Source organism: Triplophysa rosa, linkage group LG1, assembly GCF_024868665.1.
Source record: "Triplophysa rosa linkage group LG1, Trosa_1v2, whole genome shotgun sequence".
Classification (NCBI taxonomy): domain Eukaryota; kingdom Metazoa; phylum Chordata; class Actinopteri; order Cypriniformes; family Nemacheilidae; genus Triplophysa; species Triplophysa rosa.
The window spans coordinates 28,217,368-28,240,933 of NC_079890.1; the positions used below are offsets into that span (position 1 = coordinate 28,217,368).

The window sequence follows — 23,566 nt, forward strand, 5'->3', positions numbered from 1 at the left end:
TGTGACTTTGTACTCAGTACCTTGCTGAATGTAGGTCTCTGACAATGGCTGGCTGCTGCACCTGGTATATGATCACTTTTATCACTATATGATCACTAATATGATAATACCCTGCTGAAAAAATAAACAATTCTATTGGACTTAATGGTTATAATAGAAATTGTATTGGTTGGGATGGAAACATGGTCTCTACTGTGGCAGATGTAAGACTCTTAATAATCCCTAAAACACTACAAAAAGGAATTTTGTAATGGTTTTAATGGTAGAAAGTTAATGGTTCTATCAAATCTATTTTTCTTCAGCAGGGCATACAAATACGGGAGCTGAACAGGTAACTTACAGTTAACTTATAAATGGAGCACATGACATATTGTGTATATGACAGTCAGTGTCTCGGTATTTAGTTACCTTTGAGGGTATAATTCGTAGACGCCCGTTTTACCATCCGACGCTCTGTAGGGCTGTCAGGAATTTCTCCTTTTAAGAGAAAAATTTTAAGTGCAGTGCCCTCAACCCACACTAAACCCACACTATCTTGAATACCGCTTCTGAGCGGTATTCAGGGCTCAGTGTATCCCATCATGCATCACATTCTGGATACAGTATATCATGAGACCTTTTTGCCCGGGTCTCGCAAGATGTTGCGGAAATCTTTCCCCTTTTTTGGCTAACGTATTCATGTCGCTACGTACGTTAGCCTAAGTAGTGGCGGACAGGCCCGCCACTCCATCATTCATTTTAATGTTGTATTGCAGCTCCTGTATTCCCATTCTCTTGATTTTTTAACCATCCGTAAACATCTTTAATTCCGTTGTATATTTCCTTTCCATACATTTTTAACTATATACCATTCAGGCAGTTGTATCAGATTGTCTTTTTCTTGACTTTGAATTTGTATCAGATTCTTCTTGAATTTGCAAGTCATTTGATGGCATTATAAATAACCAGTGAGGTATTTCTGAATATTATACTGTGGGACAATACTATATTTGATCTAAACCAATTTCCCTTGCTTTTGTATTACCAATCCATCCAAAACTTCTTAATTTAGCTTTATTATGTTCCCAACACTCATGGACTACACTCTTTGCATGGTGCATAACATTATGTCCCTGCAAATTAACCCAATAAGACATCATAATTTTCGTTCTTCTTATAAACAAAGGCATCTCTCCCATTTCCACTTGAATTGTTGCTAATGGTGATGATTTAGTTGCACCACACAACATATTCTTAAGGCTTGGTTTTGGTCTACATCCAATTTTTTAAGGTTACTCTCAGCCGCAGACAATTATACATAAAACACACAAAGGTGTAATGAGTAAGGCTATATTTCTATTCATGAGTTATGCTATCTATTTTCAAATTTTTGACATTTGCTTCATGTATCTTCACTTAGATTTTTTTGACAGTCCACACACAGGTAACAGGTACAGAGTCAAATGCCTTTAGAAACCTCACAGCTGATGTCAGCATAAAACCTTTTCTCGGATGGCTCTCTGTAAAGGCCAAACTTTGGCATGTTACATTTTTGCTGGGCTGTCTGTGGTCTGATCACAGCCCACATAGTATGTCAAAGTGTGGGTAGACGAGGGTCACAGTGAGCTTCTATGTCACTTATGAAAAGCACATTTTATAAACAGCAAGGTCAACAACCTGCATCTAACAAGGCTTCTTATTAACCAGACTCCGGATGCAGAGCACGCCCTCTTGCTTAAACAGACAGTCTTGGAAATATTAACACAGACCTTTGCTTTTTACAAACTTCCAGTTTTGTTATGACTGGGTGAGTGCAATTTGGGAAAACCTCAACATGCTCTTGATCATAGATATAGCAAAATAAATAGAAAACAAGTATGTAAGCACATAGAAGTACATAATTATGTAGCCATAACGACAGTTCTGCCTGTAAAAGATCTGACACTTTAAGCCTGACAGTGTGTTCAAGTGCTACAGATTTGATCACGTCAGTTCTTTCACAGCCTATCACTTATATTGACAAAAGAAGCTCTGTTTGGGATGTATGGTGCTTACTATACATGTGTTCTTTATTGAAACACTTAAACCAAAAGCGTTGAAATTGTACTGCTGATTGAGTCAGGATAGAACACTACAATCCATTATGCAAGTGGTCTGGTGCAAAAGAGGAGAACAGAAACATGACTGCTGTGCCCCTTGGTGCTTGAGGATTTATAGTGGTCTGAGGTACAGTTATATACAGTATAATCTTAATATGGTAACAAAAGAGATAATATTGTATATAATACACAGTGCATAATAATGTCTGGAAGGAGTCCTAGAAGTACAGAAGTATAGCAGAATCAGATGTGTATACTATTAAATATTGTTGTTAGTCTGGGTTATGGGTTTTCCTTTAGTAAACTTTTCTATTTAAAGTAATGCCAGTTCAAATGTAATTCAAGGAATGTCCGGGTCATAATCAAAACACATAGTTTAACAGCATCTGTGAATAAAATCTACTCAAATTTTTTAACCTAAAAAGGTGTTTGCCTATTTTAAACTGAAATGTTTCTTCCAGAGTCCAAAAGAAGACTGTACAGAGGCATTGGCAAAGAAGATACGTTTGTTTAGGTAATGGTCAGTTTGTCAAAATCATGGATACGGTGTGTATGAGAAAGCATCCATCAAGATTAATAAACTTTATGCAGTGACAGCCCACTTTACAAAGTTAAGAAGCTATAGAATACCATTATTTTTTTACATCCCTTTCACAATGCAAGTAACATACCATAAATGTGATTTAACAGGAAACCGTTAAAGCTGAGTGTCCACCACTAACACACAGTAGCTTGTAAGATGTGTTTACACATATAGGCATGTGAAACACGCCAACAGCAATGACCTCAGTTGAAGGCTTTAATCAGCTGCCGAGCCACTATGGAATAATGTGAGGTCTGTTCCTGTGGATAAGGAAATACTGTTCTACTTCTTCCTTAAACATTCACACACTTAAGCCAACACTCATACTTTGATAGGAACTATGTTTGCTCCGAATTTCTTTTGGGATGTGTGGACTGAGGTGGATTTGTTGCAGTCCCCGTTTAAATTTGTGAAACCCCACCCTTTCAATGCTGTTTAAAGGTATGGTACTGGTGGACAGGGAGTGACTTCAGTTGAGGAATTCTGTTTGCATTATAGATGGTTTCCCACTGCAATGCCTTGGAACACGCAGCATTATTTGATATGTTGATGTAATTTAAACTGAAAAATGCAGAGAGTGCGAGACATATCGAGTGGCCCCTCCCCCTTTTAAAATAACCAATAGCGTTTTGATTATAGCACAGTCAACCTCAGCCAGGCAAAGCTGCATTTAACAGCGTGATAGCCACAGTGACAGTAGTGTAAGTCTATCGAAAAGAATAGTAAGATCCCCAGATAGCACAGCCGGTACATCTGTAAGATGTCTGCTAAAGATCTGGAGATCTGGAAAACATCTGCTGTGTAAAATCATCTGCTAAACATCTTAGAAAGAGCTGTTGTATATCCATTCTAAATCATACACATCTTACAGACATCTTCTAGAGGTCTATATGACATCTGACAGCAGACGTCTCAGCAAACAGCATCTGCCAGATGTCTTGCAGATGAAAATGCAGACATCAAATAGATGTCTGCCAGATGTACGTGTGCTATCAGGGTCATGATACCAGTGATGTGTCATTTGAAGCAGCTTGTTATTCCGTTGGTGAGTGACACTGGCATTTGTCTTCTCCTTTACTCACCAATGCTGTGATGTCTGATCGCTTCCATAGAGCCTTAACATTCAACATACTGTGATGACTTGATACGGGTGAGGGTCAGTTACGTTTTGTTTTCTCAGCTGATTTGCGCGTGTGATCGCCCATTTGATCTTTATTTTGGTGTGTTATAAGTTGCCCATGCATGTAATAAACACGTAAAATTGCAAAAATTAAAGTGTCGGAACAAAAGATACATTCTATCTAAAAGCGAATGCTCACCCAGACCTGCCTGAAACGCCTCATGTAACCACACCCCTACAAATATACGTCAGTTCGTGGTATGATTTGACTAAGACCGCCCAAATGTAAACGCAAGTAAGGTGGGCGTACCTGTCAGTACAATTGCTTTGGAACCTGATGTTCCAAATATGGTAAGAAGCGTTACATTTCCGTCACACGCTTGCAGTATTCGACCAATCACTACACACTGGTTAACTGGCCAATCATAGCACACATCGCTTTTCAGAGCGATGAGCTTTGTTAAAAATCCGAAGAGAGCAGAGAGGCGGGGCAAAGAGGAGATACAAACATGCATGGTATGTGGAAAATACAGTGTTTTTGAACCTTAAATCGTGTATACACATTGCATTACATCTAAAACAAACGATAATATTTGATTTAGTTGTGTCATATGACCCCTTTAACTGGAGGACACTCACGTGCAACCGCTCGCGTGACACCAACATTTGGAACTTGTCTGGATCATCCCCTATCTCCCATCTAGTGCATTATGTGTCATTCACCATGTAGGACATAAAAAACTGATATGAGGCGCCACTTCCGCAGCTCTACTCGTGTGAAGGTGTGGGACTCTTCGGATTCTAAAGCGGATTTGATTGTACAAGAACTTTGACTAGGATAGGAAAATCGTTGGTCAATAGATTCTGAAATAGGCTACTGTTCAAATAAAAACATGTTCGCCTGCCATTTGCATGCATTATACTTGAATATTTGTAATGTGTATGTGCACAAATAAAATTTAGTAAATAAATATTAGTTTATGAATTGATTAAAAATAAGTAGCCTAAAACAAAAACGCCATATGATTGATACATGTAAGCCTATATGTAAGAAATAATACACACCCAAACGAAAATATGTGTAAAACATACATTCAGACCTGTTGGATAAAATTGAAGAAGATTCAAATAGGCAATGCAGTCTACAGGGACGTTCTGTATATTATTGTTGATATATTTAAATGCACCAACAGTAAAAGGAATACAGTTCAGAAAGTATATATGTTTTTGTGACGCACAAAACAGTAGCAATTAACAGGGCAAGTGAGGGGTGCAGCAGCTTAAGTGATGCGTGTAAATGGACACTATTGAGAGAAAGCTGGCGACCGGCTCCTCAGCTAAGGGACTTACACAGTGCTCTAGAAACCTATGGCGTACAATGCACTGTTCAGTTCCAGCAGGAAAATAAATATGTTCTACGCTGTCCAAAAATACCATGTGAAGTTTCAACAGGCGCTCCCTGTGACAGAAAGCCTATTTCCTGACAGCAGGGAAGCACAGAATGTATATTGCATTGGACTAGATTAGTTTAGATAAAGCAGTAACAAACACTCTATAAATAACTCTGGTGTCAAAACAAATTTTAGGTGAAATTCATAATTGCACTGTCAATCAAATTCCGCATCCATTCAGGAGGCAAACAGAAATCCATTTTGTGTACTGTTAGTCAACTCAATGGTGCTCAAGAATATAAAAATTACTACAGTTCCAAAATGTCTTTCTGTGGAAAGGGAACACTGTATCTGACCTTAGTTTTACCTACCTTACTTTACCCGTAGCCCAACTTGTAGAGCATGGTGCTTGCAACACCATGGTTGTAGGTTCAACTCATAAAATCATGAAATATGTACATTGAATGGACTTTGAATAAAAGTATCTGCCAAATGCATGAATATAAATGTTCTCCTCATTGTTCTTGGTAGGTAGAAGGGCAAGCAGTCCAGTGGCACCACACAGAATGGCCGAAAGCACCTGGAGTGACAGCCGCCCTCAGGAATTCTGTTTCCTCACACAGGTTTGCGAAGAAGCTTTTGTATCTCCCTCGAGGCCCGACTTTTCTCTTCCTTTGTAGAAACAATATTGTCGGTGAGAACGGCTGATGTCCTTCGAACGTTTGGCCTTTTGGATGAAAAGAGTCCTTCAGTGCAGAGAAATGTCCACAGGTCCCCTAAGGCTTCACTTGACACTGTGTTGTCAACGTCAGTCACCAAACATGGCTTTATTGCTTACCATCTTATGAATAGATTGTCTTTGTATACCTAATATATTACATCATATCTTTTAAATGGTCAATACTGCAATACCTGCTTTTTATTGCTAAGCACTTTAACTTGAAGGTACTTAAGTTGTTGTGTTGTGAGTCAGAGTGATAAACCAGGGCAAATTTTAAACACACCATTGCATCTCATTTCAGATAGCTACACAAACAGCAGAATAAAAGGACAAAGCACATACACAAACTCACAGCGGTAGCCTTTGATGTCTATTCCAAGCAGTTCAGTTACAGTTTTTAATCACAATCCAAGGCAAACAGAGAGAATATGACCCTCCCACTTAAACCTAAAGTGATCTTAAACTCCAGCTAGTGCTTCTCCTCCGCATTGTAGTCAGGAATCAAAAGAAAAGTTAAAAATGAGAGCTTTTATTTTCATTGTTTATTTTTATATTAGCTTAAAAACAAGTCACACAAACACCTTTAGGAATGCATCAAAATGAGATCTGAACTGTCATGGTACAGCTGGCACTACTGGTATAAATTTGTATGATGCATAAAGTGTCACGTTTTCTATTGGGTATTTTGTTCCTTGCCTTATGTTTTTGCATGAGACTAGCAAGCTTCTCAAATTTAGAATAGTGACTCTCTTCAATGGGTCATTGTCATGTTTCTCTGCGAAGAAAGTTTGAGAGGAACAACGGGGTGGGCCAGGCTCGTGAATGAAGCCTTGTGTTTCAGCTTCACACTCATGGAAGTGTTGTTGCTCGTGCACTAATGAATGTGATGGATGCCTGCGGAAAAGAGCGTTTGAATTAGCGTTACCGTTCAAAAGTCAATGCGTTGCGACATTAAACCTAGAATGAATGGGACGTTATATGATTAAAACACAGAAGAAAAATAATATTCAGAATCTGCACTATTTCTCAGATAGCCTAAGGAATGTGTTGTGTTGACCTTAAAACGTTTTCATTCATTTTTTAAAACAAGACGCACATATTTTTAGAAATGCTGGGTATGGGTCTTTAAGTTTTGGACACATTTATGAAGAGTTCATGGCGTCTCTAGTAAATCTTTTATAGCTAAAATCATACCAAAATAACAAGAACATTTTTACTAACATATTTAGATATTTATGACGATAAATGTATTTATATTATTTTTATGACTTACGTTTGAATAGAAATATGAACGGTAACTCTCATTGTGCGGTCAGATGTTTAATTTTGACAAACGTCCAGGAATTACGCGTGTTAACCACTATTTTGGAGACATGTGTATAGCCAATTACATCATACTTGGAAATTTCTTGTGCGCTTTTTCTCCACCTCTCTTTCCCTAGCCCCCCTTTCCACCTCTTGTAGGCTACAGTTAAACGTGTTTCCTCTCTCAGAAAGGCTTCTTTCTGCCTTTCATTCCCCAGCCACCACCGGTCAACCTAACAGCACAGGCGAAACTTTTATTACGGGTTTGGATGTGAGCGACGAGTTTGCCATTGGATAGTAAAACCAAAGAAATCGTCCTTGCCATCTGCGATCAAGGACTACAAGCGTTTCAGGTGGACGATACTGCACAGGTAGGCTATGTAAAAGTGTTTTTTCGTTCTTGTCTGCACAAGAACTGGGCCAGCATATTTGGTTCAACTGCGATTTTTAAATGTAGATAGTATCAATTGGACCAGAGTTTATCATTTGGAGAAAGTATGTTTTTTGGTTTTATGATTGTTAATATAAATCAGCCCTCATGATGTGTTAAATTAGGACTGATAGGGCATTTGGAATGTATAGTACTATTTATAAAATTGAAAATGTATTATATTATATTAGATCACTGTGCATTTTTCACATTTATGTGTTTATCTGACACTTTAATCCAGAGCAATTCACAGTTCATTCAATCTCTGTATGTGTGTTTTTGGGTTTGAACCCGTGACCTTTGTGTTGACCTACTAGCTTTGTTGGTGTTTGATATTTAAATGTTTTTATACGTGGATGTTTTGATATACTGTATAACATTGCCTTTTGAAAATGTCCTACCCATTAGTGACCCAGAGCTTTCATGTGTTGTACCTTGCAAGGAAACAATTGAACAGGTCTGTTATACCTGTGCCAGACATCCACTCAATATAGCTTCTTATAGATCTTCTGTATGGCCCTCAAGGTTTCCTTTTCCCTTTTGACTGTCCACTCTTGTCAGGTGTTATTGCAGGTGGATGCAGAATATGGATATGAGATTAATATGAATGTAATGCATCAATATTTACAGTTTTTTATCAAGTCATATCATGGCTGTAAAATACACAGTGCTGCTTAAAAACATGATACTGTACAGTGTAAGCATTAATATAAACAATTTTGTCTAGCAAAATGATCTTTCTGGGGATGTTATTCCAAGGCAGTAGCAGAAATTTTGTTTCATTAAAGTAATTTACATGTATGCATTTGGAAGATGCCAGACAATGTTTGAACTTCATGTGTGGGAATGGAATTCTAGTTTTAACCAATTCATCCACATGTTGGCACATGTAAGAACTAATTTTAATTTGAGGCAGTAGAAACTGACAGTGGCCAGTCCACAGCATCACTATTCATTTATTTACTCATATGACTGACTACTCTGAGGTGATTTAGCCTACTGTACACTCAGTAAAGGGGCAGCCCTTTTTAAGCTTTGTGCCAGCCCAATCACTATCAGTTGTGTTACACAAAAACACACACAACTTTTAGTGCTTCAGTTTCAGAGCAATGGTTATTTATTGCATCCATGACTCAGACCTATATCTTTTCATGCCTTAGAATGATTTTCAGCTTATTTTAGCTGAGAGAAACAGAACACCTAAGTCCTTAAAAGGAAGAAAATGGAACCAACACATAACTCATTCAGCAGCTTTCCCATGACACCAAATTTGGCAACTGATTTTATCTTATCTGTCATTTTTCTTTTCTCACTCTCTAAACACAGTCCAGAATTCTTTATATATAGTAAAAAAACATTGTGTATATTTTCTAAAAATCGTCATTGTTTTTCAAACTCTAAAAATGCTAGGTTATTTTCAACCCATGGCTAGGTCAAAAAGGGACAAACCCAACTGTTGGGTTAAATTAACCCAGAAAACGCCCCTATTTGACCCAACCAATGTTTGAAACAATCCAGCATTAATTATACATTAATCCATCATTATTTATAACCCAACGTTTGGGTTTGTCCCTTTTTGACCCAACCATGCATTGAAAAAAATCCAACATTTTGTATGTATACAAACTGACATAAATAAAAATGTCTAAAATTAGTGTTATACATTAACTCATTTTACTAGAGTAAAGTGCGTACATATATGATGTTTATGATGAAAATGGAATAGTCTAAAGTGATAGTTCACCCAAAAATGAAAATTCTGTAATTATTTACTCACCCTCTTGTCATTTTAAACCTGTATGGCTTTCTTTTTTTGCGCAGAACATGGAAGAAGATATTTTGACGAATGTTGTTAACTGGCCCCCATTCACTTGCATTGGTTTTTTGTCCATACAATGAGTGCTGATCGGTTACCAACATTCTTCAAAATATCTTCTTTTATGTTCTTCGGAAAAAAGAAAGAAAGTCATAAAGGTTTGAAAAGACAAGAGGGTGAGTAAATAATGACAGAATTTTCATTTTTGGGTGAACTACTTTAAAAAGCTGTTAGAGAGCTTATAGATGTAGTGAGTTTTCCCAGCTATGCAAAAGGGAATCTCTGCTTTAAAAGAATGCACTGCTGCATGCTCTGGAGCAAGTCAAATAAAAATAGTATTACTCCTAAAATGGACCGCATGGCCAAACATTCAAGACCCATTATAGTCAAATGAACCAAACCTTTAATACTATGTATGGCAGACATTCAGTAATTAATTACAAGCTAATTCCCAATCTGGTGAGATAGAAGTAGCTAACACTGCATGAGGGCTGTAATTTTTGTGGAATGAAAATTACATGTTGGTTTTGCTCTCCCAAAGACCTCTTATTTAAAGGGGTCATATGACACGGCTAAAAAAATATTGTCGTTTGTTTTAGATGTAATGCATTGTGTATACACAATTTAAGGTTCAAAAACACTATATTTTCTACCGTGCATGTTTGTATCTCCTCTTTGCCCCGCCTCTCTGAAACGTGCAGATTTTTAACAAAGCTCATTGCTCTGAAAAGCGAGGTGTGCTATGATTGGCCAGTTAACCAGTGCGTAGTGATTGGTCGAATACTGCAAGCGTGTGACGGAAATGTAACGCCTCTTACCATATTTGGAACATCAGGTTCCAAAGCAATTGTACTGAAAAAGCAATAGGTATGCCCACCTTACTTAATTGCATATACATTTTGGCGGTCTTAGTCAAATCATACCACGAACTGATGTTGATTTGTGGGGGTGTGATTACACGAGGCGTTTCAGGCAGGTCTGGGTGAGCATTCTCTTTTAGATAGAATGCATGTTTTGTTCCGACACTTTAATTTGTGCAAATTTACGTGTTTACAGTAATACATGCATGGGCAACTTATAACACACCAAAGACACAGAAAAACACGTATTCGCAGCATATGACCCCTTTATATCAAACTTTTGTTATGAATTTGGAAATGCTCATTTGATAAAGTAAATGCTGTCAGAACATAACCTTTAGAGCCGGGTATTACAAGATGTTTTTACACTGAAAATGCATGCTGTACACATGTTGTATTACGTGTTTGCTGGCATAATGGTGTTAACTTTACCTTGCAGGTGAACCATGGCCATGTTCTTGCTCTTTCTGAGTATGTGCTTCTGGGTCTCCTCAGCCACAGTGCCTTTTTATGATTATGTTTACACTGGTGTGTATTTGTATTTGTATGAAGTTAATTCATATTACATTTGTTAGTATTCATTAAAATTTCACATTTTTACAATACACATTTTTTTACAAATGAATGCATTCAGTCTGTGCATTCCTAAAATCAATGTCCTTCTACTTCTCATGCTTGTGTGTGTTCTTACAGAGCCTGAAAGCACATTGAGTGTCAGCATACCCAATGAGCTTCCTCTCCAGCCCCTGATGGGTGACACATTAATTCTGCCCTGCTACTTCCGGGACAACACGGTCAACGACCCCGGTGCCCCCACCATTGCCCCTTTGTCTCACCGGATCAAATGGAGTCTGGTCACCAAAGACAAGACCACAACCATTTTAGTGGCATCTGAGGGAATCGTAAATGTGACCAAGCAGTATATGGACAGAGTCACCTTAGTGGGATACCCCACGACGCCCACAGATGCAAGCATTAAAATCACAGAACTCCATTCCAATGACTCAGGAGTGTACCGCTGTGAGGTCGTGCATGGCATAGAGGACAATCACGATATCGTTCATGTCCAAGTTCAAGGTACTGATAAACATGTATATGCAATTTGGACTTTTTGTATAAAGTGAAATTGATTTCATTGTATTTATTTTTCGCAGGTATTGTTTTTCACTATCGTGCAATCACCACAAGATACACGCTGACCTTCGAGAAGGCCAAAGCAGCCTGTATTCAAAACAGTGCCGTGATCGCCACCCCGGAGCAACTGCAAGCGGCTTATGATGAGGGTTTTCATCAGTGTGATGCTGGATGGCTTGCAGACCAGACAGTCAGGTCAGTTAACCTACTTTATGTTTGCAGTTACTGTATATATTCAATTCATATATGTGCTATGCTGTTTCTTTCAAAATGTAAAGGACGTACAGTAACACAATTTTTTTATTTTGAAACAAAGGTATCCTATTCACAATCCTCGCGAGGCTTGCTATGGGGACAAATACGAATTTCCAGGAGTGAGGACATACGGAGTAAGAGATGTGAATGAGACTTATGACGTGTACTGCTTTGCTCTGACAATGACAGGTGCGTTAAGGTTACATTTTTGAGATCCATTTTTGAAAAGCGTTCAGTTTATTATCTGCAAAATGGTGGGACACTTCAAAAGGTTTCATTTTGTCTTACAGGAAGAGTGTTCCACGCTACTTCCCCTAACAAATTCACTTTTGATGAGGCTGAAGCTGCATGTAAAAGGCGGGATGCCAGGTTAGCTACCACTGGACAGCTTTACCTGGCCTGGAAGGACGGGATGGACGTTTGTAACGCTGGCTGGTTGGCAGACAGAAGCGTTCGCTACCCCATTAACATCGCCCGACCGCAGTGTGGGGGAGGCCTGCTGGGAGTGCGCACTGTTTATCTGTTTCCCAATCAGACCGGCTATCCCTTACCAGACACTTGCTACGATGCTTTTTGCTATTCTGGTACAAAAATATATTTTTGTCTATCATTATTGATATGGTATCCACACACTTTTTCTAAAAACTAAAACATTTCTAAGAGTTTAAGTTGGGTTTTATATACTGATGAGTATGTACATTTTGTCTTTTGATTTAGAAAAAGATGAAGAAGGTTCAGGCTTTCCTGACATATTTCCGGGGTCAGGCAGTGGAGTACTGAGCGTGGACACTATTACAGAAGGCCCCCAGGTCTTTTTAAAGCCCACCTCCACTAAAAGTGAACTACAGGGAGAGGTTATAACACATAAACCCTCAGTGACCACCAGTGTCAACCCATCATACTCTATCATAGATGATACCCTGCTGCCTCTTTTGCCACCTCCCAGCTCCACTGATCTTGGGTCAGAACTTTCTAATATGACTGAAGCTGTCATGTCTGATACGGGTAAAGTATGTGTTATAATCACATTTGCAAGCTTTCTGTAAAGTATGATGAAATTAATTTGTAATGTGTTGCAAATATGCCATGTGTTTCAATATAGGAATTTTGTGTTGTGATTTTAGGTACTTGGAAATTGTAAGTAGGTCATTCAGTTGAACAATGAAAGTTGTTTTTATTAAGTAAATTGAGAATCTTGTGAAATACAGTAATGTTCTGAAAGCCCCTTCAAATGTTTTATTTCAGTAACTTGACTTATAAGTCTGTGAGAAAAGTCTGTTTTTTGTTTATTTCCTGCAATAGGGGTTGTGTTTCATTACCGTGCAAGCTCCATTCGCTATGCTTATAACTTTGTGGAAGCTCAACTTGCGTGTCAAAGCATCGGTGCGGTCATCGCCAGCCCCCAGCAGCTCCAGGCCGCCTATGAGGCTGGTTTCCATCAGTGTGATGCTGGCTGGCTCTTGGATCAGACTGTCAGGTAAAATTCATTACATTGTTTGCAGCTCACATTTTGTCACTTTTCGATTCTTTTTAATTCTTTATTCTTACTAATTTAAAGCAAATTATAAAAAAGCAAATGATTTGTTGCCGGGCTGGTGGCAGATATATCTAGTGAAATGTATCTCAGACTGTTGACAAGCTAAGCTTACATTTAAAACAATATGTAAATTATGGTTATGCAGATATCCCATTGTGTCCCCACGCGAGCAATGTTCTGGTGATTTGGAGCATCTTCCCGGTGTGAGATCTTACGGACTACGTCCTGCCGATGAACAATATGATGTGTATTGCTATGTGGACAAACCAAGAGGTAAGAGGTTAACAGAACAGTACAAGTGAAACAAAACAAAAATGAGAAAAATAAGCCCAGTTTTTCTCTCAGTTGAGTTTATAAAGTCATACTCAAACTTGCGTGTTCTTGCAGGGGATTTTTTCCATGCAAGTTCATTTGATGGATTTACTTACAATGAAGCTGTGGCCTACTGCGAGGGTCAGAACGCATCCCTGGCCTCTACAGGAGACCTGTATGCTGCCTGGAAGCAGGGTTTTGATATGTGCCGTAAAGGCTGGCTTCTGGACCTCAGCGTACGTTATGCCATCAATAAACCCCAGCAGCTGTGTGGCGGAGGAAAGGCTGGAGTTCACACAGTTTACATGTTTCCCAACCAAAGAGGCTTTCCTGACCTGAACACCAAATTCGATGCTTATTGCCTTAAGGGTAAATATAGCGTTTGTAGTCAAATCATGCATGCAATGACTGCTTTTACATGTTAATGCACAACACAGTTGATTAGAACATACTATATGTGATACAAGTGAATTATATCCTTGTCATTTCTTCTGTGTATAGTGGATCTGGATGTGTCTCTGAATGAAAGTAAGGCAAACATAACCGTGACAGAAGAGACATTTAACATGGAGTCTTTCCCTGATCTTCTCAGTCCTGGTAATATAATGTATATCGTAAAACAATATCCACACTGTAAAAAAAATCCCGTAAAAAAACAGATAAAGTACTGGCAGAAAATTACCAGTACATTTTCCTTTATTTTACGGACATTTCCATTAATGCTAAAATGCAAATGAATGCAGTGCAAAATGTAAAATACAGGTAAAACAACTGTAAAAATGAACACGGAAAATTCCTTCATATTAATACAGTATATTGTGCCCTATTTTTACGGCTTTTTTTTAGAGTGCAGTTTTCAAAGGGACAGCCAAAATAAAAAAAATCTTTCATCGTTTACTCACCCTCGAGTTACTCCAAATCTGTATACATTTTTTTGTTCTGTTAAACACAGAGAAGGGCAGAGAGGGCACCATCAACTGTTTGCTTTCCTACATTCTTCAAAATATCTTCATTTGTGTTCAACAGAACAGAACTTATATTGATAAAAGCAATTTTTCCAACTCAAGGGTGGCCAAGAAGAACTGTTTGGTTACTGACATTCTTCCAAATATCAGAACAAAGAAGTTAAATACAGATTTCGAACAACTTGAGAGTGAGTAAATGAATACATTTTTGGGTGAACTGTCCCTTTAACACTTTGAGACTGATGTATTGCTCCTGCAAGTTTACAAGCTCAAAATGTGTGTTTAAGTTATATTAATAAATGAATTACAGTCCTTGTGTTTTTGTTTTTTAAACAGTGGATCTTGATTTGTTTTTGAATGAAAGTGAGCCAAACAAAACAGTGACAGAGGAGACAGTGAACGTAGATTCTCTCCCTGATCTTCTCAGTCCTGGTAATATAATGTATCTCATAATACAATATATGTCCTATTTGAAACTGGTATATTTTCACCTTTTTCAAATTCAGATGTGTTTAAGTGTTCATACAGTATGTGTTTTTTTTTGTATAGTGGATCTGGATTTGTTTCTGAATGAAAGTGAGCCAAACAAAACAGTGACAGAGGACACAGTGAATGTGAAGTCTTTTCCTGATCTTCTCAGTCCTGGTAATATAATGTATTTCATAATACAATATATGTCCTATTTGAAACTGGTATATTTTCTCCTTTTTCAAATTCAGAATGTGTTTAAGTGTTCATACAGTCTGCTTTTTTTTGTATAGTGGATCTGGATTTGTTTCTGAATGAAAGTGAACCAAACAAAACAGTGACAGAGGACACAGTGAATGTGAAGTCTTTTCCTGATCTTCTCAGTCCTGGTAATATAAAATATTTTAAGATATACTGAACCCATTTTTGTGACTGGTGTGTCTAGGAACTAACAAGCTCCAATGAAACTTAAACACTGGCAAATATAGTGTTGTGAGGTTCATGGCTATATTTGCGCAGCCTGGTGGCCAATCTTCACATTTCACCAGTAAGAGCAGAGTGTGAAGGTTGAATTAGCAAAGCAATAGCACAGCTGTACATACAATTTTGCAAAGCACAGCACACAATGGGAGACATGTCAGAAGTCAAAAGAGGACAAATTGTTGGTGTGCGTCTCGCTGGTGCATCTGTGACTAGGACAGCAAGTCTTTGTGGTGTATCCAGGGTAATGTCAGCGTTCCAGCATGAAGGATGAACCACATCCAACAGGAGAAACTGTAAAATCAAGAGGAAGCTGTCTAAAAGGGATTGTATCCAATAAAACGTGAAACAAACCACAGCTGCCCAACTTTTACACCAAAACGGTTAGTCTGGAGCTCCACAGGGTAAACATGCATGGCCGGGCTGCTATAGCCAAACCTTTGGTCACGTGTGCCAATGCCAAATGTTGGTTTCAATGGTGCCAGCAGAGTAAATCTTGGACTGCTGACAATGTGAAACATGTATTGTTCTCTGACGAGTTCACCTTTACTGTCTTTCCCACATCCGGGAGAGTTACGGTGTGGAGAGGCCCCAAAGAAGCTTACTACCCGGACTGATGCTGATGGGGTGGATCAGTGATGGTTTGGGCTGCAATATCATGGCATTACCTAGTTCCAATACATGTGCTAGATGGGCACATCACTGCCAAGGACTACTGAACCATTCTGGATGACCATGTGTACCCAATGGTTTAAACGTTGTAGGCTAAAGGTGGTGCCGTGTATCAGGATGATAATGGTTTGATGAACATAAAAGTGAAGTTGAACATCTCCCATGGCCTGCACAGTCACCAGATCTGAATATTATTGAGCCACTTTGGGGTGTTTTGGAGGAGCGAATCAGGAAACCTTTTCCACCATCAGCATCAAAAATGTTCTGCAAGAGAAATTGCTCAAAATCCCTCTGGCCACTGTGCAGGACTGTATTGGCCGCAAAAGGAGACCCTACACCATACTAATAAATGATTGTCGTCTAAAACAAGGTGTTTCAGTTTCATTGTCCAACCCCTGTAAGTGTTCATTTGATTTGCCATTTACTGTATTTTTATCTTTTGTCAGTAGGTACCCCCATCACCCCCATCTCTGGATCTGGGTCATCTGAGACCAGTGGTGAAGTAAATCTGTCTGGAAGTGGAAGTGGGGATCAGCCGAGTGGGTCATCTGGTTGGAGCGGGGACCTGTCTGGATCTGGAATCAGTGGGGATGTTTCAGGGTCAGGTCTTAGCGGTGATGACTCAAGTATCCTGGTGACATTCTCAGGAAGCGGAGCAGTTTTGTCTGGAGATGGATCAGCTTCAGGGAGACCCCAGGAGGCTGGAGAAGGTGATCTCCTCACCTTTCCATTTGATCAGAGCTCAGGCCTTTTTGGTTTGAACTTCTCTGGATCCGGATCTGGCAGTGGGTCAGGCTATAGCTTTGAAGGAAGTGGATCTATCTCAGACTTTTCCATCAGCTCAGGTGAGATCAGTGGGAGTGGAGAACATTCTGGTTTCTCCTCAGGATCAGGTTCCAGCGGGGAGTTCTCAGGATTCATTACTTTCTCATCTGGAATATTTCCCTCTGGAGGATCCAGTGGCATTTCATTAGTTGATGAATCTGCCATCCTGCTGGATAGACAGTGGACTCAATTGTCTACTTCTCCATCCTTACAAGAACAGGAGTTCAGCGGAAGCCATGTAGATTTCAGCGGATCAGGACATATCTCAGGGTCTGGGACGAGTGGGGGTTTTTCTGGGATGAGTGGTGATCACAGCGGCTCTGGGAGTGGTTCAGTGTTTTCTGGTGTGACGTATCATGGATCGGGATTCACTGATCTCACAGAGCAATCTCGTAACCAGGAAGCTTCTGGGGTTTTGATATTCGGATCTGGTGAGGGCAGTGGATTTACATCCGGAGTCTATGCCATTGAATCAGGAGAAAGATCAGGGGAATCCGCCAGCGGTGATATCACATTTTTCATCAATAGTGTGGTGACTGAACTGTCCAACAAGCCCATCCAAGCCATGGAGCTGGGAGGTGGGGATGTGGAGTATAGTGGGACTGTCAGCCTGTCATCAGGTAGTGGAGATGACCAAACTGTCTTTGCTAGTGGACAAGAAGATGAGCCGATCCCAACCACTGGACACACATTAAATATGAGCTCCAGTGAGGTTCCTCCAGTAGAACAATCGCTTCAAGGGCCATCAGGCCTGCACAGTGATGCTGCCAGACCAGCAGTGCCATATTCAGAACCGGCAGGGATGATCAGTAATCCTGATACTACTTCTGCAACTTTACCTTCTACAACAGAGTCTGCCATTCCTCAACAGACTCCTTCTGTCATTGAAGAACCTACTGTGAATGGTGAGGTTCCTGTTGAATAAGCTTGTTTATTATACCTCTTACAAAATGAAAATATATGGGAATACAGAAGCGGAAAATATAATACAATATTTTAAATAATACACTTCTATATATGGGAAGGGCCTATATTTTTTTAAATAATGAAAAGCAACAATTGTGTATTAAATCGCTGCTGTCCTTCTGAAACCTTGTATGTTCATATTTTGTGATTTTAAAAAACAATTTGCCATATTTTATTATTATTAGTCACCCTTTATGTTTCGCACTGGGTTTTGCAAACATATAATAAATAAAAAGTGCTTGTCAACTTTGACAACACCGTATTTTAATCATTTAAAAAGTACAGCGTTTTTTCCATTTCCTGAAATTTCCTGAACAATTTTGGACATCCAAGGTTTTGGAAGGACAGCGACGATATTAACAATGTATTATTATATATATATTTTCAAATATATATCAACTGATTTAATATATTGAGAGTTAGTATATAGGAAAATATATTTTGTCCAACAGAACAAACTGTTACGTTTCAGGAAATGGAAAATCAAACAAAAAGTTGACAAGCTCTTTTTAAAACTTTTAATCTGTTAAATACATTATTTATATATATAAATATAAATACATAGCTACAAAGTTTCCACTCGGCAGCAACAATTTGTACCTTTACATGATTTGTTTTGGAACAGTTTATAAAATGTTTACAAGATCTGTTAAGCTGCTGCGGATGTATTACTGCAAGGCATCATAGACACACTGATGGGAAGACAAAAAGCATCATAATAAGCATGATTCAGTTTTTTGTTCATGTTTGAGTTTTTCCACCATATCAAAACAGCTGACTAGATCTAAAACTAAAACCTGCTCTCTTTCATATTTAGAAATGGTCTAATATGGTTTCATGTCTTGCTCTGTTCCTTTTTAAAAGCCATAATTGCTTCTGTTAACCCATGTGATCCAAACCCTTGTGGAGCTGCTGAATTATGTTCAGTGAACGATGGGGTGGCCTTCTGTCATTGCCCACTGGGACAACATGAAGAAGAATGTCAGTTTGGTGAGTCAGACTGATTTTTAATACAATCACAATGAAATAAATATGATAATATTTAAAAGTGAAGTATATATATATGAATTTGCCCTAACAACCTGAAAATAATTCCACAACTGTAGTTGCTTTCTAGGCTTTTTTGTGTTGAATTGACTCAACCAAACGTCTCTGACTGTCCTACTGTTTGCATTTATATGTGAATAACTCCTGTTTGCTTGTGCCTGATTCATACTCTCACAGTCCATTTTACAGGTTGTTTGGCATGTCTGTGTGTGGTTACTGTAATGTTCGACTTACAGATCTCTTGTGTCCAAATGTCATTTCAGTGACTGTTCACCTGTGTTGTTTTTGTTCAGCTGTGCCTTTGCTGCAGTCTGGTTTAATCAGCACGCCTGCTAACACCTGGTACATGCTCATGCTCATACTCCTCATCCCTCTTCATATGAATCTGAACTCAAATTCTGCTTCATTGTTTCTGGGACTAAAAGAGTGCTGAACTGGATCATTGCTCTCATTCGTAGGGATATGAGAAGTATGAAAAAGTTGTCACTCTTAAAGTAACACAAAAGTGACCCTGTCTGTGAAATCCATACTAAAGTCTCATAATGGAATTATGAGATTAGGGGCATCAAAATTGTCATAGCCATAAAAATGAGAATAGGTAATGTGTGTTTATTGCTATAAATGAGCAAATTTGATGAAGATTTCAAGATACGGTACTCAAATGTTCACTTACAATATGATAAATACTGAAATATATTATTTTAGCACTACATTGTATTATTTTGCACAATTTTACACGGACATGTCCTTACTTAGTCAATATTAAATAGCTATGTTTTTACAGAATTATGTAGGCTATTTACGTATAATGATTTTGAAAGGACAAAAAAGATACATTTATTTTGTCTGGGTTTTCACAGACTGGGCCATACGTATTCTAAACCTATCCTTTAATTTACCCCAGACATGTCTAAAACAGCATCTCCATTCCCCAAATCACTAAAACCGAGTGAATCTTCTCATCTTACATCCATTTTTTAATAAGGTACAATTATTCACAAGATATAGAAGCAGCACCAGTTCTGATTCATTGATGCTCTCTGCTAAGCTTGGCCTACCTCAGGGCATCTTCATAGTCAGTCTTAACTGCTAAACCTTTATTTGCAGAGGTTGATGTTTGCCATTCAAACCCTTGCGCCAATGGAGCCACCTGTGTGGAGGTGGAGGACACTTTCAAATGCTTGTGTCTGCCCAGCTACGAAGGAGACCGCTGTGAGATTGGTAGGAGGCCTGCTTTAGCTAATTCTACTAACGGCCTTTCAAAAACAACCTTAAAGGTGACACAAAACTCCAGATGATGTTTTGGTGGTAGGAACATCTCTGGGCGGTGTCTTGAGGCATATGTATGTTTATTGCCATGTCTGGTAGGGATGTGAGAGGTTTATTTTGTGTTTAAAGGATAATTTTGAAGTTCTGCGTCATTCAGGTGTGGTAAAGCAATTACACACACATTTGCAGGTTCTGTAAACACCTAAAGGGAAAATATAACCCTGCCGTGTCAGAAATAAGGTAAAACAAAACAGTCCAGTTCATAATTTCCATATGACCAGAATCCATAAATATCTCAGAAGCAGGTACGGTAATGCTCTTGGCGTTATATGGAATTCATTGGTCAGTATATTTGAATACATGGGGTTGTGAAATCACTTTATCTGATAAAGCTAACTTCCCTTTTAATGTAAAAAGCATTTGCTGCTTGCTTAAACACTGATGAAAGATAAAGTGACGTTGATGTTATCCATCATGTATTCATTTTTTATTGCATGTAGAGTAAGTATTAATCTTGCTTTTAAGTTGTGATTCAGGTTTCGTCAATTAGTGAAAGTTTAGGTCTAGGACGCTAAAGCTTTGATAAAATGTGCCACCTGATGTTGCTTCAGATGTTCACACCTGTGAAGAGGGCTGGATTAAGTTTCAGGGCAACTGTTACCTGCATTTTTCCGAGAGAGAGACCTGGCTGTACGCAGAACAGCGCTGTCGTGACCTAAACGCTCACCTAGCTAGCATAAACACTCCAGAAGAACAAGCCTTCATTAACTGTGAGTGCCGTTAATGTGTCTGCGTGTGTGTGTATGCACTGAAACAATTGTTTTTGTAATTACAAGAAATCTCTCACTTCCTGTAACAGCGTATGCACAAGACTATCAGTGGATCGGATTGAATGATAAAACTGTTGAAAATGACTTCCGCTGGTCAGACGGTACCCCACTGGTGAGCATGCCTCATTCTCATTCTTAGATACTGTGATTCTAATATTAACGCTGGTTTGAAATGCTTTTCTTCTGTTTAGCAATATGAGAACTGGAGGCCTAACCAGCCTGACAATTATTTTAACTCTGGGGAAGACTGTGTTGTGATGATCTGGCATGAAAATGGCCAATGGAATGACGTGCCTTGCAACTACCATCTACCCTTCACGTGTAAAACAGGTCCAGGTAATGAAGTGAAAATAAATCGAAGACTCCTAACATTCAGACATTCAGTTTATTAAAATTAAAGAGTTACTCCCGTTTACAGCAACATGTGGCCAACCTCCTAAAGTGGAGAATGCCAGGATGTTTGGAAACAAGAAGGATCGTTACCAGGTGAATTCCATCATTAGGTACCAATGCAACGAACGCTTTAGACAGCGCCACCCGCCTGTGATCCGATGTATGGCAGATGGAGAGTGGGAGAAGCCTCAAGTGGAATGCAAAGCCAGTAAGTGATTTTCAAGTAGTTTGAATTTAAAGACAAACCAACAGCTTTAAAATATACAGAGAAGCAATCTGTAAATAAAGTTTGATCATATGCTTACCCATTTATGTAAGATGAGACCATGTGCTTTGTGATTTTGTATTTAGAATGTATTGCTATACATTGTTTTCTTTTGTGTTTTTGTAGAAATCAACACCAGACTGCAAATGAAATCTACTGTTCATCACTCGCATAAAGTTAGCACAACATTGGAGAAACATCTCTAAAGAGAAGAAGACCTAGTTTCGTTTTTAATAACAGTGCAAGTTTTATATTTATTTTCTTAGCCCCTGATTTATAATGTATAACTTTTCATAATAAGTATAACTTTTAAGATAACTGTCCATCTTGTTTATATTTCGGCCTTAAACAGTAAATCACCATATATAAATTATTTGCCCTTGATAAAGTGATCTACTTCATAACTCCAGTAAAATATCAGGGACCAAAACATCAGAGACCACCAGCATTCCTAAAGACTTCCGCAAATGTTTGCTGAAGGGTTTTCCATTTGAACTGGCTAGTGTTTCATGGTGCAAAGACACTGAGCTTAAAGCTTGGTTAGCCTGGTCCTTTATCTATTTTGCCAGACAGAAATACTGTCTTTTTCGTCTTTATGTGCTAGTTAACAAATTAAAGTACATTATAAATTATAGATGAGGTGATGAAATGTGAAGTTTTGTTTTCATCTATACATTTAGAAGAAAGTTTATAGCCATAATGGACGTTTACAAAGTTATTTATTTCTACCTAATCAGGCAGATTATGAAAACTTGCACAAGGATGTCATTCATTTGTTGTCTGTGTTAGAGAGCATAATGTGAATTGATCTATTTATTGATTTCTCACAACATAAAACAAAACGCATCCATCTTTTGACTGGAGGTGTCCATCTTTTTTTGGGATCCCATGTTTGGTCACAAAAGCCATAAATATACTGTGAACAGCATCAGATCTTGGTGGCCAAGTCCAGTCAGATTATGAATGTAAACCCAATCATGCAAATGTACTTGTTTGTTAGATATTATCTGTGTTGCCCAAGGCTGTGCAGGGCATAGTACTATATGGGTACCAAACTGATCAGCTACCAGCTATTATTTTGCAATACATTTTGTTTGTAGTTCAGAACTGTTGATGACAAATGCCTTGAATATTTCACATTTTGCCTATTCTGATGGTACTGCTTTGCTTTTGTCAGAAAAAGAACAAGAGGCTGAGCCTCTTTCATCCGAATGGCAGGGACCTCTCTTTTATACACCATAGCTTTCATTTTCAATTTTAAAACGACGAATGCAGCATAAACTGCAGACGAAAATGCACAGACGTTTCCTGTAAATAAGCTACTCACAGATATACTGTGGCACAGAACCATCTAATCTCCCATTCACAAAGTGGCCTCCTGTTTCTAAGGTCATATTGGGAGGAAAAGGACAAAGTCAACAGTAAACCCACGAAGAGATCTTTGAGGCATTTTTGTCTTCTGTCTTCTAAATAAGGGAAAACAAGTTGCCAATAATGTCTTCAGCTGAATTTATGTGTTTAAATAACTGTATTACAGCAAATGAATAAAACATGCCATCATCTTTAACACAGGATTCCTTTGTTTCGGGCTGTAGTCTGTCACACAAACAACATTTTCAAGAGTGTTTGTACTCGGAGCTGTTTTTCACAGTATGCAGGTAATGGAAAGAAAAATGTTTTTACCTCACCTAACCACATTTAGAAATGCATTTTGAATCAGTCCTGAGTAAATAGGAATCATTTGCAAAATCGCAGGTGATAATGTTTGTTTAATTAGGTGGAGTGGAAGGAATGAACTGCCTTGTGACTGAATGGACCCTTTCAGGCCACTTATGGTCTCTAAC

General features: G+C 38.6%; 1 protein-coding gene across 3 annotated transcripts; it reads left to right on the forward strand.

Annotated features, from left to right (window-relative positions):
- Positions 1 to 7,381: 7,381 nt before the first annotated feature.
- On the forward strand, positions 7,382 to 23,296 carry acana (aggrecan a). 3 transcript variants are annotated; one of them, XM_057340799.1, is made up of 22 exons: positions 7,382 to 7,569; positions 10,744 to 10,832; positions 10,998 to 11,381; positions 11,459 to 11,633; positions 11,755 to 11,882; positions 11,984 to 12,277; positions 12,411 to 12,698; positions 12,996 to 13,170; positions 13,376 to 13,503; positions 13,618 to 13,911; positions 14,044 to 14,139; positions 14,844 to 14,939; positions 15,057 to 15,152; positions 15,269 to 15,364; positions 16,574 to 17,857; positions 18,783 to 18,908; positions 20,073 to 20,186; positions 20,846 to 21,004; positions 21,094 to 21,176; positions 21,256 to 21,400; positions 21,483 to 21,665; positions 21,849 to 23,296. In XM_057340799.1, exons 2-22 carry the CDS (start codon positions 10,751 to 10,753, stop codon positions 21,926 to 21,928), a joined length of 4,506 nt encoding a protein of 1,501 aa, XP_057196782.1. In that variant the 5' UTR covers positions 7,382 to 7,569; positions 10,744 to 10,750; the 3' UTR covers positions 21,929 to 23,296. The 3 variants fall into 3 exon arrangements, with proteins under 3 accessions (XP_057196782.1, XP_057196789.1, XP_057196797.1); XM_057340806.1 differs by having other exon boundaries at positions 16,577 to 17,857; XM_057340814.1 differs by lacking the exon at positions 20,073 to 20,186.
- The last annotated feature ends 270 nt before the right edge of the window (positions 23,297 to 23,566 follow it).

Coding starts and splice junctions, on each gene's coding strand:
- acana (XM_057340799.1), top strand. CDS start 10,751: ATGGCCATGTTCTTGCTCTTTCTGAGTATGTGCTTCTGGGTCTCCTCA. Junction 13,504..13,617: donor CTATGTGGACAAACCAAGAG/GTAAGAGGTTAA, acceptor GTGTTCTTGCAG/GGGATTTTTTCCATGCAAGT. Junction 14,940..15,056: donor CCCTGATCTTCTCAGTCCTG/GTAATATAATGT, acceptor TTTTTTGTATAG/TGGATCTGGATTTGTTTCTG.